Source organism: Hypomesus transpacificus, unplaced genomic scaffold (assembly GCF_021917145.1).
Source record: "Hypomesus transpacificus isolate Combined female unplaced genomic scaffold, fHypTra1 scaffold_154, whole genome shotgun sequence".
NCBI classification, from domain to species: Eukaryota; Metazoa; Chordata; class Actinopteri; order Osmeriformes; family Osmeridae; genus Hypomesus; species Hypomesus transpacificus.
Genome location: NW_025813721.1, coordinates 435,559 through 450,863, shown reverse-complemented (window position 1 = coordinate 450,863; position 15,305 = coordinate 435,559). Strand labels below are relative to the sequence as shown.

At 42.1% G+C, this 15,305-nt stretch overlaps 2 protein-coding genes across 4 annotated transcripts; both read right to left on the bottom strand.

Annotated features, from left to right (window-relative positions):
• Positions 1 to 4,505: 4,505 nt before the first annotated feature.
• On the bottom strand, positions 4,506 to 10,591 carry tmsb1 (thymosin beta 1). Its single transcript, XM_047051429.1, has 3 exons — positions 10,532 to 10,591; positions 9,178 to 9,292; positions 4,506 to 5,000 (listed from the first exon to the last, which is right to left on the bottom strand). The coding sequence occupies exons 2-3, from the start codon at positions 9,278 to 9,280 to the stop codon at positions 4,960 to 4,962; spliced, it is 144 nt and encodes a 47-aa protein (XP_046907385.1). The 5' UTR covers positions 9,281 to 9,292; positions 10,532 to 10,591; the 3' UTR covers positions 4,506 to 4,959.
• A 1,255-nt stretch (positions 10,592 to 11,846) lies between these two features.
• LOC124488857 (solute carrier family 25 member 53-like) lies at positions 11,847 to 14,152 on the bottom strand. Of its 3 annotated transcripts, none has more exons than XM_047051427.1 (2): positions 14,071 to 14,152; positions 11,847 to 13,593 (listed from the first exon to the last, which is right to left on the bottom strand). In XM_047051427.1, the coding sequence occupies exon 2, from the start codon at positions 13,590 to 13,592 to the stop codon at positions 12,702 to 12,704; it is 891 nt and encodes a 296-aa protein (XP_046907383.1). In that variant the 5' UTR covers position 13,593; positions 14,071 to 14,152; the 3' UTR covers positions 11,847 to 12,701. The 3 variants fall into 3 exon arrangements, with proteins under 3 accessions (XP_046907383.1, XP_046907381.1, XP_046907382.1); XM_047051425.1 differs by having other exon boundaries at positions 11,847 to 13,596; positions 14,071 to 14,139; XM_047051426.1 differs by lacking the exon at positions 14,071 to 14,152 and adding an exon at positions 13,814 to 14,040 and having other exon boundaries at positions 11,847 to 13,596.
• Between the last annotated feature and the right edge of the window lie 1,153 nt (positions 14,153 to 15,305).

Genomic DNA, 15,305 nt, shown 5'->3' with positions numbered 1-15,305 from the left:
TTCAAAACGGGATTGTGACGTCAGGTAGGACACTATTTGGCCCTAGCACACTATTTGGCCGGACAGCGCCACTCTTGCTTTACCAAGCATGAGAGAAACGTGTGTGACATGGTGGTCTGCAGTCAACCTGAGGTAACTCACTGTGCCATATCCATTGTCACTGGCATCGGAAAAGTGGTGCAGCTCGGCCTGTTTGACTGGTCCGAAACCAGAGGGTTTCACACACCGAGGCACCTCAAGGTACTCCAGCACACCTAGATCCTCAGTCCATCTTCTCTAATTGTCGGATGTGGCTTACAGAGCTCCCGTAGCAGCAACTTTGCAGATAACGTGACAGGGCATAAAAATCCTAAGGGATCGTAGATGGAGTTGACAATGGATAGCATGTTTCTTCGTGTGTGAGGCTTCTCTTTCACAATGATGTTAAACTTGACCAGGTCATCCTCGACACTCCATAGCAAACCAAGAGCTCTTTATGCTGGCAATTTGTCTCTGTCTAGGTCCAGGTCCCTGACCTCACCAGCTCTGTCCTCCTTTGGGATGTGCTTAAGGACAGGTCGGCTGTTGCTCGCCCACTTGGTTAAACGGAATCCACCTTTTTGGCAGAGAGACGTAAGCTCCTTGACCAGCTGCACAGCTTCCTGTTCCGATGAGAGGGACTTTAGGCAGTCATCAATGTAGAAGTTGTTCTCAATCGTGCTTGTTATGCTAGGACGGAACATGTTCTTGGTGTCCTTAGCTGTCTGTCTAAGTGAGAATTTGCACAACTTGGGGACGAAACCGCTCCAAAGAGGTGCACATGCTATGCTCACTTGGAGGCCTATGCATGTCGCCGTTAGGCCACTAAAGGAACCTCAAGAAGTTAACGTCGCTCTTTGACACTTTAACTTGGTGGAACATTGTCTGAATTTCGGTCATCACCGCAACAGGCTCCTGGCGGAATCAGGTAAGAACACCAAAGAGAGAGCATGTTAAGTCTGGACCTTGCAGGAGTTCTGAATTTAAAGATGTGCCTTGGTATGTTGCAACACAGTCAAAGACCACCCGCAAGGTACCTTTTTTGTTGTGGTATACACCGTGATGTGGAATGTACCAGACTTTATCGTCACACCTTTTCAACTCATCATGTGGTATCGCTTCTGCATGTCCTTTACTGATGACATCTGTGAGGAATACCGTGTATTCAGCTTTAAATGATTTGTTCCTTTGGAATTTATTTTTAAGACTAGACAATCGCTGCTCTGCCACCTGGTGGTTGTTTGGCATGATGACATATTTTCTCCTGAACGGTAAGTCCAAAGTGTAATGGCCGTTTAGCAGACTGACTGATTCTTCTGCTATCGTCATACATTTTTTGCCGACTTTTTTGGGGACATGGTTCGGAGCAAGATGTTGGTTTTTCTCCATACTATGTTCAGCTTGTCTATGAGGTTCTTTGTGCAGAAGGTTGCAGAACTCCCAGAATCCAGAAAGGCCTATGTGTGTATCACCTTGCTTCCTTTGGAGTGTTTCACCTTCACTGGCACAATGGAAAGCATGCAATCACTGCTGCTGTGTTCGTTACCGGCCCCAGAATGCTCATCACCTCCGAGCGACACCTGCGCACTACTGATAGGGGCTTTAACTGATGACTGCTCTGACTTGATGTGCAGTGATGGAATGTGTAATGAAGACGATGAAACTGGTTATTCTTTCCTCTTGATGAGTGGATTTATTTATCAAATGATCAAAAATAAAACAAACGTAAAACTGCCTCTTTGTCTTGGCGTTGCGCGCCCTGTCCGCTCATTGGTCCGATGACACGGTCAAAGACTGTTTCCGCACACACCTGCCACACCCCCGGCCTGGGTCACTGCACCGCCTTAAGTAGGTTCCCTCATTGGAAAGGGAGGCGTTTCCTGCAGAGGGACACTCATGCAGTGGTAAACACACTAAACAGGACGTAATTAATAATATGTTCCTTATATGCTCACTTAAATCTATACCATTGTTTGGAGCTCTTAGTATTCAGTCAAAATAAATGAATGGCTCCTACACTACCCATCCAAATTAGATTGGAAAAAAACACAGACAAGTATGTTAAATTAGGCTTTGAAATTGTGAGATTTCTCTGCTTGATATTGGGGGGGCGTGTCGCCTGAAGGACCTGAAGCTCCGCACCCTCGAATTTAGCAACAACAGCAACAACTAGCTAAACTAGAGAGGGTACAATTTCTGGGGAAATTGTAGGGTGTGCTTGCTTGCAGGTGGGTCCGTCCCCTTAAGTTTTTCCCTTCCAATGATATTTTCAAGCATTTAGTCTACTCATAATTCATTAAGAACTCCCTTTGAAACAAGCAAACCCCCTTTGAAACAAGCTACTGTAACGTTGTCACCGGCAGTATTTCAGGATGGAATCGCGATTCAAACAGTACCATCTGCTAACTGACAATATGTATATTTAACATTAATTTTGGGGGAAATGGCTGATTCAAAAGAAGTTTGCTACAAGCAAGCTGCTGTTGCTAGCCAAACGTCACTGAGGGGATTGTTCATAGACAAAACCTAGCTATATAGGCTATGTCTATGGGATTGTTTGAAAGCGGCACAAATGAGAATGTTTCTTTTGACAAAGTTTAGGCTGTGACATTGAAGACCACATAAGCTTGAGTTTATTTACATTATTTAATGTGACATTACTTACTGTACATGCAAGTCTTGATTTGCTTAAATGTATATGTGCTGCTAGTACTCCACGGCACGATACTGGCTGTGCAACAAAACATCTATGCACGTTGTATCCGTGCGTCATTGCTAACGTGTTCTGACGTGGTGACGTAGCTAGCAGAGTACACTTCGTCGACTAAAGGCACTTTTTGCCACAAAAACGTTGTAACCTCCTAAACTGTGCAACGGAACGTAAATCCCAATAGAAGCAACGCAATCGTGACCAAGACAAACATTTTGACAGCGACGTTGTCTATGTAGTCCAAATATTGACTGATCCTTAGGGGGCGAAAATCAACAATAATAATAATATATATGTGAGAGAACAATGGTTGTGCTCGCCAAAGGCGTGAGCACACCCAATAAATTGCAGATATCAGAACAGACCTACCTGCAGTCTCTGAGTGTTTGTGTTAATTACTTTATCCGTCTGTGATCTGACATAGATATGTAGCTGTGACGTAGATAGGTTGGGTTTTGCCCCGCCTACACAAAACTTGAGCTGAAAACAGGTGAGAAACTTTTCAACGGTCTAACTCAACATTTCAGTGCGAAAAAGTTTTCACGCTTTGCACATGCTTTCAGCAACTCATTTCACATGTATATAATGAACTGAGAAGCAAATCATGGAATTTATCTAACCAACTGTCAAACTTTCTCTCAGAACAACCTGCTTGACCCCAACCAATCGGGCTTCAGGACTGGCCACTCCACAGAGACTGCCCTCCAGTCTGCCAGACAGTCTGCTTCTAGGTCATCCGTCATCATTCTGCTGGACCTTTCTGCAGCGTTTGATATGGTTAACCACCAGATCCTGCTCTTCATATTTTGTGACATGGGCATCACTGGCACTGCACTCCAGTGGATCTCATCCTACCTGTCGGGAAGATCCTACCAGGTCTCCTGGGGAGGCAAACTGTCAGGCCCTCGCCAGCTCTCTACTGGTGTCCCACAGGGCTCCGTCTTTGGACCCCACCTCTTCTCTCTGTACACCACCTCACTTGGACCAATCATCACCTCCCATGGCTTCTCCTACCACTGCTACCCTGACGACACGCAGCTGTACCTGTCGTTCCACCCGACTGATCCAGGGATCTCAGCTAGGATCGAGGCCTGCCTCACAGACATCTCCGCCTTGATGACCAAGCACCACCTCCAGCTGAACCTCGCCAAAACAGAACTCCTCATCATCCCGGCCAAACCCTCCATCTCCCACGATTTTTCAATCACCCTGGGATCTGCGACGGTGACCCCTTCATCCTCTGCCAGGAACCTTGGGGTTACCATGGATGACGAGCTCTCCCTCATGGCCCACATTGCTGCAGTCTCCCGGTCGTGTAGATTCACCCTCTACAACATCCGAAAGATCAGGAGATACCTGTCTGAGCACTCCACCCAGCTGCTAGTCCAAGCACTTGTCCTCTCCAAGTTGGACTACTGCAACTCGCTGCTCGCTGGTCTCCCAGCATGCGCAAATTAATAAAAACTGTTGCTTGCTTTTCTACAGGTACACTTGCACTTAAAGCGATTTGTTGTTTATTGTAACTTGCTTAACTACATGCTCTTATGGTTCTTCCCTTTGGCACTTAATTTTGGTTGTTCACAATGTGTGCTTCATGTTTTGGCTACCCGCAATGTTTTGGGGGCTATCTTGTTGTTATCATCAGTGACTTATGTACTTTGTAAAGCTCTCTATTGTAAGTCGCTTTGGATAAAACCGTCTGCTAAATGAATACATGTAAATTTGCTTTACAGCACCTTTAAGCTTTCGCAAGTGAATGGATTAATAACTACTGGTATTCAATTTAAAACACAGATTTTATTAAAACTAAAATATCTTCTTACATGTCATTTTAAAGAATTTATCCAGAATGGCACCATGTACAGGCAGAATATTGGGCATTGTTGACAAAACAGCAAATGTTTTCAACTGGTATAAACACAATTTTCTCAAACTTGCTCAGATGTGCTTGTAAATTGTATATGAGGATACCAATACCCTGTTACATTCTTCTTTGCATACACTTGGACTGCATGATAAAAGCACAAACACAATCATTGGAATAATTGTACATGGACTGACAAACTGTCCCTACCCTGTGGGATCATGCATCCTATGACCCTCAGCAGAAAAGGCTATGCCACTGTAAGCAGGTGATACAGCAAGCAGAAGTGGAGATGATGGGACCAATTTCCAGTGGGAGAAGAGGAGTAGACAGGGATTCCTGGTGGAGATGCATGAGAGGTATCATTTTACTTGGAGACCTCTGCTGCTTTCTTTTCCTTTTCAATATCTGTTAGAGAAAGGTTAGAGAAAGATTGAGAGAGAGATCAAGTCGAGTAGTAAGTAGTAAACACACAGCAACTTTCACAGTAAATGTATATGGTGAGATGCATTCTCTGTTCGCGGATAAAAATGAAAACATTCTGGCAGGTGTGATTTGAATGTCAAATCATTTTCTGCCAAGTATTCCTAAAAAAAGTACCCGGCTGGTAAAGTCCCCTTATTTGAAAGTACCAGTGGATTTGCAATGGGAATAAAAGCAAGGCCTCCAAATAAATGAAGGGAAGGTTATGTATTGCTCTGTCACAGTAATGTTTGTCTGCTCTGTTAGGTATAGAACTGTATGGACCAGACTGATAAGCATATCAAATCCTGACTAGTTTGACAAGAAAACCAGATGCAAGCTCAGGAGTCAGTATGGTTGATTACTCTCAGCATGGTCTAGTGTTCCCATTTAGAATTTCTGCTTAAATCATTAACCACTTAGAGTTTGATTACCCCATAAGGAGAGCCTATAATTGCAGTTAAAATCCATGTTCCCTACCCATCATCTTCAGTTATTATTAGGGGGGCAGGAACCAGAGTGTGATGCAGGCAGGATTGGAGCAGCTAGATGGTAGGAGTGGGCGGGTCAATCCTGAAGTATCGATACTGATGTTGTATCAAAAGGATCAATCCTCATATAAAATTATATAGATACCAGATGTCTATTTCAGTAATTAAATTTATTTAGCATGAAATGTAATGTTTAAAATAAGCTTTGAAGCTAATAACATGCCGCTCCTTTCAATCTTGTATGTACACGTTGCTCCTCTTTCACCTGCTCAATTTTGCAGTATCGCCCACCCCTAGCAGATGGTGCTTCTCCTGTCTTCTGTCTTGGTTAAAATCTGCCTGGTAAGACTTCAGCATAGCCAGTCAATTACCAAGAATCTTTCCTCTGCCCTGCCATCAACAGTCTTGCTCCAGCAGTAGATCAACAGAGAACACAAGGAAATGCTGATTCAGTGAGTCTGTTCAGCCTCACAGTCCTGATATTTTTCTGGGTTTCCTAAATTAGAAATCAAATCAATTGGGAGCTTCTGAGAAGAAAAAGGAAACAATTTACCAAAATGAAGTCATATACGCAAACTATATTTCCAGTGTACCGGTACGAAATTACTAGCCTGGCTGCCAGCCCAACTTCTCCCCGCCCCCAAAAAAATTTGGTTGGGAGGTTGGGTCTGGAGGGTCTCGTATTGGGGACCAACTACAGAAAACCAGAATCTGGGCAAACCAATGAAATTGCCAGGGCGGGCTTTATACGATGATGGACAGATGATCAACAGTAACGTAATCACCCACGTCACAAAAGAGCGCTTAAGTTGAATTTGTTTTGAACAAACATAGCTACCGCTGGAGATCTGGGATGTTATGGTTCTGCCATCGAGTCTGTTTTAGAAGACATCGACAGCGCATTAATTTTGAAAGAGGAACAGAGAGACGCAATCAAGGCATTTGTCGATGGAAAATATGTTTTTGCCTTCCTTCCTACGGGATTCGGTAAAAGTTTAATTTATCAGCTGGCCCCGATGGTCGCGAAGAAGATGGGACACAATGAAAACCCAGTGGCCATTGTGGTTTCTCCTTTTTTTTGTGGAGTTGTAATCCTAAACGGAGAACTTGTTCGTATATGCATTGCCCTTTATTGTTTCGCTCAAAAAGGTTACCGTGTAAACAAGTACTCCCCCTACCCTTAAATTAATTTTACAAAACCGGCAAAAATAGTTTGTATTCATTCTTTAAGCATACTTCAAGTCTGCTTGTAGTTCAGTTCTGTTGACAACTATGCGGTGCTTAACAAACATCACATACTCTGTTGCTCTGATTGGTTGTAGATCTATCCAATTGAGCGAAGAGGCATTTGTCGTTTGAAACACGCCCTGTAGTCAAAGCTCAACGGAGAGTTCTCAGACTCATATTCTGACTAGAATTATGAGTATGACAACGTCAGGCTACGAAATTACAGCAAAATCATTTCAATACCAGGGATATCAGGTATACATGTCAGTTAGCTATTCAGACAAAATGGCTGTCTTCCATACCCCAGTTTGTCTCTACATTGCAAATCAAGCTCAGTCTGACTCAGAGAGTGGGTGGGAGAGGCAAAAAAGGATTAAGGTAATTCGCGAGCCAGCCTCCTCAAAGGCTTCCTCCTTGACTGGACTATTCTCTACTCCCTCACTCATCTTGACAGTGAAGGAGTAGAGAGCCGTCCAGTCCAGCAGGAACTGGACTGTGAATTGTGTGTGTATCATTAAGAGAAAATTATTGTACATAGATGCATTTCTTAGTTTGTCATGATAAACAGAATTCACACAGGACAGAAGATTTGGTCACAACTCTATAAAGTCAATATAACTGCCATTCTGATACTGTCCAAACAGATTGCGCTGCAAAGCAACTGGATAGTACATTTTGGCCACCTGTATTACTGATTTATACTTATGAACATTAGGGCTGTCCCCACTTCTCGATTTTCTGGTCGACAAAATTCTTTTTAGTCGAGCTGCCATATGGCAGTGTGAGATCTGATTCCCGCTTGTGTCATCATTGCTGAATTGACAAAATGTTCAACAGAAATTGTAGATTATATATTTTTTAAACAAATAAACCAACTCAAAAAATATATAATTTAAAAAAAAGGTGTTACTGTTTTCCCTTTTGTTAATCTGCGCTTTGTTTTGGTTTGGTATTTTGCACACGGCACGAGCACTATTTGTCTGCAGAACTACAAACTCTGCCATAGCCTACTTTGTTGGTGTTATTAGTCAAAATGGCAAAGAAGTCTGTGGTATGGCAGCATTTCATTAAAGTACATTTACAAAGTACCGGGTGACTCGAAAAACTTTGAATGTAAACTCTGCCAACAACGATTTATTTTTCATAGTTCAACGTCGAATATGATGTAGCCTACCACCTGAAAAAACTTAAGTTGGTCTAGCCCTACTTCGCTCATGCTAACGCGCTGGGTTGAAAAGTGAATATGCCAATTATAAGTATCACATCCAAATCGGATGACATTATCTTCTCCGGCCAAGACAACAAAATCTTTCTCTGTTGCAACGTTCCCCACTCAGCTTCTACGTAAATTCGCATGCTGCAGGTTTTCAGGCAGTGATAAGCGCGCTCTGATGATTTGCATGTTAAATAAACTATATTTTTTATTTGTAGTACATTGTAAGAGATACTAAATACCATCTGCATTTGGTTACAACAGGACTGGTGATACGAGCCTTATTATTGGTAGGCTATTGCGTCTAAATCTGAAATGTCCAGCAGCCATCGAGTCATATTGCGAAAATGTTTGTACGTTTTTTAAGCGTTTCAAAGTTCGATTAGTCGATTTTCAGATGTTTTAGTTGAGTCTTGGTTGACCAAAGAAAATCTTAGTCGGGGATAGCCCTAATGAACATGCATATGGCAGCATGTTCTGCCAATGTGGTGACTGTTCATCTACAGCACCATGATAACTCTGCTTTGCACTCAGTTAAATGAGAGGACAGGGCAGACTCTCAAAACAAGGAACGCCCATATTTCTTTCTCACAAAAAGATACAGATAGAAAAAATGGGTTGACCAAGGCCAAGTCCTTCTATTGTTGGCTGCCATGTCACACCACAAGGTGAGCTCCTGGAACAAATCAAAGCTTTATCTTTGAAATGTTTGCGTTCCTGGAACAACAGATACTCAGTCTGAGTTGACACAAAAGCATGGCTGGGGTTTGGCCAGACTAACCTTTAGATTAAACCACCTGTGTAGTGATGATTTAAGAGATGTGTATAAAATAAGGATATATCACAGTTTATATCAATATGCATTTTATATTAGTGGCGGTGAAGAATTAATTTAATGGGTATAAAATAGTATATAAACTAATTCTGTGAAACTTTTTTAGGATTAATTTTTGATTCAGGTAGATTTAATGGGTTTCCTCATGAGTTATTCAGAGGGTTCTCCAAGAGAAAGAAAAAATCACGGTTTCCATCATTTTCAAAAGGTGCATTGGAGTATGGATAAAAAAGGCTACTTTCCTGAACACATATTAAGCATACTTCTAATCTAGAATCTCCACCGGTGTTGTGCTCTGTGTTGACAGATACAGAGTTTTAACCAAGTAGAAGAGCTTCTGGACTGATAGACACCTACCCTCCTTGGTAGGCAAAGTGTTTTTCTCTGCTGTGTTGGTCTTTTTTAGGCACTTCTTATCGAAGGTCTCCACACCCTGCTTCACTGGATTGTTGTCACTCATTGTGAATGATTGCTTGGAAAGAAGGGGAGAGGGGTTAGGGAATGAAGTGTCAGGGTGTGAATTAGAGGAAAGTGAGTGTGTGTGAAAGAGAGAATATAAAAAAAGTATTTTACTGATTTATTTGTATTTTTTACAAGATGTGATGTACCATGTGCATGACAAGTGTGAGCAGGTAAAGTCCAACCACACCCAACCCCACCCCACCTACCAACAGGCACTTAGGGCTATAATCCAGCCAGGAGAATGGTGTTTATGCAACCCAAGTTTTTTTTAAACGCACGTATGGTACACTCCCACAACACTAGAATATGCCAGTGAACAAACAGCTCTGAGTAGTTTTATTCTGTGAACCTGACTCAGCTCTGTAGTAACAACGGGTACTGCCAGAACTCTAACTCAGCTTATTGTAGTGGGCTCACTCTTATGACTGAAAGTATAAATTAAATGTCATACATACAGCCGGAGTGTGTGGATGATACAGTGCAAGGCGGTAGAAACATGGACCAAAGAGTGTAATTAGTCACTAATACTTTATCCTAGTCTTAAACTAATTTGAATAACCATTTTACTATGTCCTATTGGAAAGCCAAGGGGAAATGGGCACTACAGAACTACATACTGTATATGCAGACTTCATAGGACTGCATATATGACCAATGTTATAGCATTATATGAATGTATGTTTTCAACTTTAATGGAAAATACATCAGTAGCTACGAATGTACCATACCGGATGTGTAAGAACTGGGGAACAGAAAGATACTTTGTGCAGACCGTGAATGTCATAACTGGGGCTGGGGATATAAACTTAAAAGAAAACCACACCCTATACAGGAGTAACCGACGCTAAATGAGAAGCAAGAGCATGGATGGTGCTCTGTCAGCTCGCGGCATAAATTGACAGACGCACAGAGCGACGTGTCAAAGAATCTTGTCTGTTCGTTGTTGGCCTATAGCTAGTGCTGGCCATCTTTATAAACGGCTACCATCTTTAAAAAAATATAGTAAGCAATGAAATGCCGCAAGTTGCATATCACTCAACACAATGCAGAGCTACCTAGACCGTAGCAATATCTGACTCCTAGCAATGGATGAAACACTCGGGCGTACAAATGACCAACGACAGTACGTAAGTGTTACCAATGTTTGTAAATATATATTTTCAAAGATACCCTCGGAGTAGGCTACCTCATTTACAGCTAGACTGTCAAATTAAACCGAGGGAGATAACTAGCAATTAAATACATTTACCTGATGCCGGGGTATACGTTGAAAATCTTCTTAGGTGAACTACGTTTGTGCAATCTGTGTGGAGCAATTGGTTTAAATAGAGAAAACACGCCCTTCTCCGTAACAACATAGAAACCAATCCGCTTCTTTGCTCATTGGCCCAATCCTTCTACAGTAAGAATGTGATTGGCTCAAAGAAAGTCACTGCTTCATCTGAAATGGGCTTCATATTCTCAACTGTCACTACATTCAATAAATGTATGAGTTAATAAATTACTGTCAGTACCCCACCACCAATCTCTGTCGTTCTATTTTTCTGCATCGGTTGATTATTGGGACGCATGTGTAAATGCCCTGAAAAGGGGAGTAATTGAATAAACGATGCACGGACAAAACTTTCCCTCACATCACAACTGCATCTCAAATCACAGGCCAATGCAGTCATGCTGCTAACATATAGCACACATAATTACAAAAGTACTGTACTCCGTACAAATATCTATAGAAAATACGACAAGCACGATAAGTAGCCTACCGCTCTTTCATCCACGACGTTGCGGATATCATTGCTAACGGCTAATGTAGCTAGCTAGCTCGCTTTTCGTTGTGTAGCTAACAAAATTATTTCACAAACATAACATGTAAAAACGTACTGTGGTAACAACACTGATAACAACATATACACATTCACATAACACTTAAAATAATGCATTTTGTATGACTTATACCTGAAAAGGGGAGTCATTAAACGATGCACGGACTAAACTTTCCCTCACATCATGTATTTCACAACTGAAGGGAGGGAGCGACGTGTACCGAAACCTAGCTCAATCGTTTTACATACTGCTGGAGCCCTATGGTAACTACAATGCTCCCGTATTTAACACAACACTTTTCACATAAAAAACCAGAACAACAACACCCGAACCATAAACTGTGATTTACCACCAACGCACATTATTCCATCTGTCACACATGCGCTTTGGTAAGGAGTTGGGCACTGCGTCCAGAGTGTGCGCATTTACATTTAGTCATTTAGCAGACCAGAGCGACTTACAGTAAGTACAGGTGAAGTGCCTTGCCAAAGGACACAACGTCATTTGGCGTGGCGGGAAATCGACCCGGCAACCTTCTGATTAGTAGCCCGACTCCCTCACCGCTCAGCCATCTGACTGATTGCATTGATGCGGTCTTTGTACTTGCAGCTCCATCTCACGAAGGTAGCACAATGATCCAAGAACGTGAACGGTGACTTAATATTACTGTTTGGTCACGGACTACAAATTAGCACACACACTTGAAAAAAGGCAATAATTTATTATTTTTGTATTATTAATCAGTGGTTGCAGTATTATAACTTCGGGCACAAAAACAACAACACACACAAACAAGACCCAGCAGAAAATTCAAGGATCTCCCTTATGAGACAGAAGAGAGAGGTATACTGTGGTAGGCATACACTTCCCAACATGCCTTTCTGATTTGTTTCATTCTATTTTGTACACCTCCATGAGCTCCTTAACAGCAACAGACTATAGTCTCTTGAGATACTTGATCTGCTTCTTTGACAAAAACTCGATATCACTTTCATCTTTCCTTCATTTTCCTCAAATGCAAACGTGATGGCAGTAGAGATTCATGTTAAAGTATTATAAGAAAAAGTTGTTTTGAGTTTAATTTGCTTGACGCAGGTAGCTCTGCATGTTACTGAAAAGCCCCCAAATCACCAACTGACCTTAAAGGCAGGGTAGGTAATGCTGTTGAAAAGCACTTTTTGTCATATTTGCTGAAATAAACTTCACATCCTGACAGCAACTGAAATCTTAAGGTTTGACAGCAAAATTAAATCCAATATCTGTGGGCAGCAGGACTGTAATAAACACGATAAATCATTAAGGTTGGACCAACACTAATGATTGGACAGCTACTATAGTAGTCAGATTTGTTAGTTCCTTTAGGGTACAGCAGGGTACATCTGAAGTTACCTTTACTACCCGGAGGAGAAAAGGTAGACCTGGATTGATACTTTATAAAATGTATTTACAATTCAAAAGCATTTGTTTGATTTTCCCTAGAATGTGGGATTTGTATTTGTAACCCACTGTTTTGTCATGTCAGACAGTCAAGCACTGATAAAAACATAAAATGATTCCAGAATGTATTTTAACCTAAGTCTGCAGTGGATATGATTTTAGCAGGCATGCTGGGCCAGATAGTCATAGACTGCTGTGGTAATGCCCCAGGTAAGACAAGACCGCACTATAACCAGAGAGCCTCCTCGGTAGAGTAGAGTTACACTCCGTTGGCGAGACTCCCACAGAGCGTTCCATGTCTCCATCGCCCCTGCTACTGTCTCTTTTCCCACCCTTGCCTGCATGTTAGCTATCAACACAGAAAGAGGGTATAGGGGCAAACTGATGGCCATAGAGTTCACCATTCCAGACACAAAGGAGGAGGCTGAAGGAGAGAGGCCCTGATCTGCCATAGCTGCCCTCAGTGGGTCCTTCAGGCCGAAGTACATACTACTCCCTAGGGCGTTGCGTACCAGGGTAGGGAGGAAGGCACAGTAGAGCCCGATGCCCAGCCTTTCGTTGGCCAGCCTTGCCAGCACACTCCTTAGTGTGGGGAAGTACCGGTCATTCTGACTATTCTGCAAAACGTTCTGCACACGCTCAAGTGGTGTAAATACGATGGCTTCCACCCCACCTGCACCCAGCCCCGCCAATGCCGAGAAGCCGGATAGAGGAATGAGGGAGGTAAAGGATGGGGAGGAGAGCTGATGGAGGATGGTGTCCTGGAGACCAAACAGCAAAGTACCATTCAGAGTCTTCATCACTAGAGGCGGTATTATACCTCTGTAGAGTTTCCTAGGTCCTTCCCTATAAAGTTGCTTCACAGCGTGGCGGACAAGGTTGTTGTGCAGCTGTTGCCTAAATACTGTCTTGTAAACAGGGAAGGTGACCATGGTGGTAAGCATGGAGAACAAGCTGGAGGTCCCTCCATGCAGGTAGCTACGAAGCCAGGCCATGGGGTCCCGGGGTACCACCTCAACCTCAGGATCCAGATCCTGACAGCGCCCCATACTTCTAAGAAAAGAAGAGAACATGAAATAAATACATTTTTATTGTTTTGTATGTTAATATATTTATCATGATCAAGTCAGTAAAATACAATGTATAATTTAATTAGGCTACGTTTCTAAAGAAATGGCTTCAAAACGTTTACACTAACACAAATTGTTGATATAAGCGAAATGAATATATAAATATATATTTAAATAATAGAAAAAACGATTTCGCATACCGATTGAGATTTATTTTAAATGTTTACGACGAAGCTAAACGGATAATAAGAACAATTTTCAGTTTCGACAGCGTTATAGGCGCTTAAAAGAAATGCACATGGCGTCATCCGTATTGCCATATAACCCGTTCAGTTTCCAATTTACCAGTGGCCACAACGCAAGTCTACAAAAGTAACCCGAATATATTGAGCTTGTTTTCAATTGTCAGCCCCTAAACCTAATTCAGCTCTCGTGGAAGATTTAAGGAATCACTTACACATAACCAAGTAGCCTACTGCGGTGCTTGATTCAAGGCCAGATACACGTTATCGGTTGATTCCACCCTTGCAGGAATAACCATTGGATAGATTGCCTGAAACCAGTCTCAAACGATTGGATAGCGTTAACCGTCGATTAGTGTCGCAACCACTGAAATCTACCATACAAGGTAAGCCTCCCACGTCAGTTGTTTTTACGTTTCTTGGGAAACAAATGTCTGTATATTTTGTAGTAGCAATAGCATAGTATGCATACTTATCATTTATGAAAATTGCATTGATTAAAAGGCATACAACATATTTCTTGCAGCTCACTTCAACATACTAAGAGAGAAGTGTAGAATGAAATAGGGTTCCGAATCAGAATCAGTTTTATTCGCCAAGTAGCCTAAGTTTACACAAACAAGAAATGTCCGTTGTAATTTCCCTTATAGTCCAGTAATGATGTAATTTGACCTCACACACATTTTCACAAAATATAGTGTTTTGAAATGTTTAAAGTAGCTGACCAGACCACATTTATTTAGACCACAATCATTGTTTTTGAAAATAAAGAGGATATTTTGGGTTTCATTAAGCTGACTTTAGATACAATTTTTACCTATTTTAAACTCAATTGAGTTGAGAGCTGAACTACCTTGATGCCTATGTAGCCTGTTTGGTGCCCTGGAGTATTCCACCCATGGTCATGAATTTTAGAGATCCATTGTCCAGATCTAATAAAGACTTGTATATTGTTAAAACCCTTGTACCTGTGTTCTTTAAGGCTGAAATACCTAGCAGTAATTTCCTGCTTCACGAACGAACCCACACTTATTACATTGGTGGCAGCGGTGGGATTCTGTGAAGATGTCAGAACCTGAGAGTAAGCCGCCTCAACCTATAGCGGGTCCAAGTCAGTCATATGTGGTCCCCCCTAACCCTCGACCAATTTTGATGCCTGAAACCTTCACTGGTACTGGGAGAGAATGGTCAGATTGGGCTGCACAGTTTGAAATGGCGGCTGATGTCAATAACTGGAATGAGTCATTAAGTTTACAATTCATGAGCCTTCTTTTGTCAGGGTGAGCCCGGGAGATATATAGTGGATTACCTGCAACAGCTAAAACTAAATACGTCTTGTTGTTGGGATGTGTAGGTGTTTGTTGGCAGAGCTACGGCGGCTAATGGTGGGGGAATGGCTGTTGTGGGGTGTTGGCAGACAGTATGTCAGCTCGATTCCCTTGCACTTGTT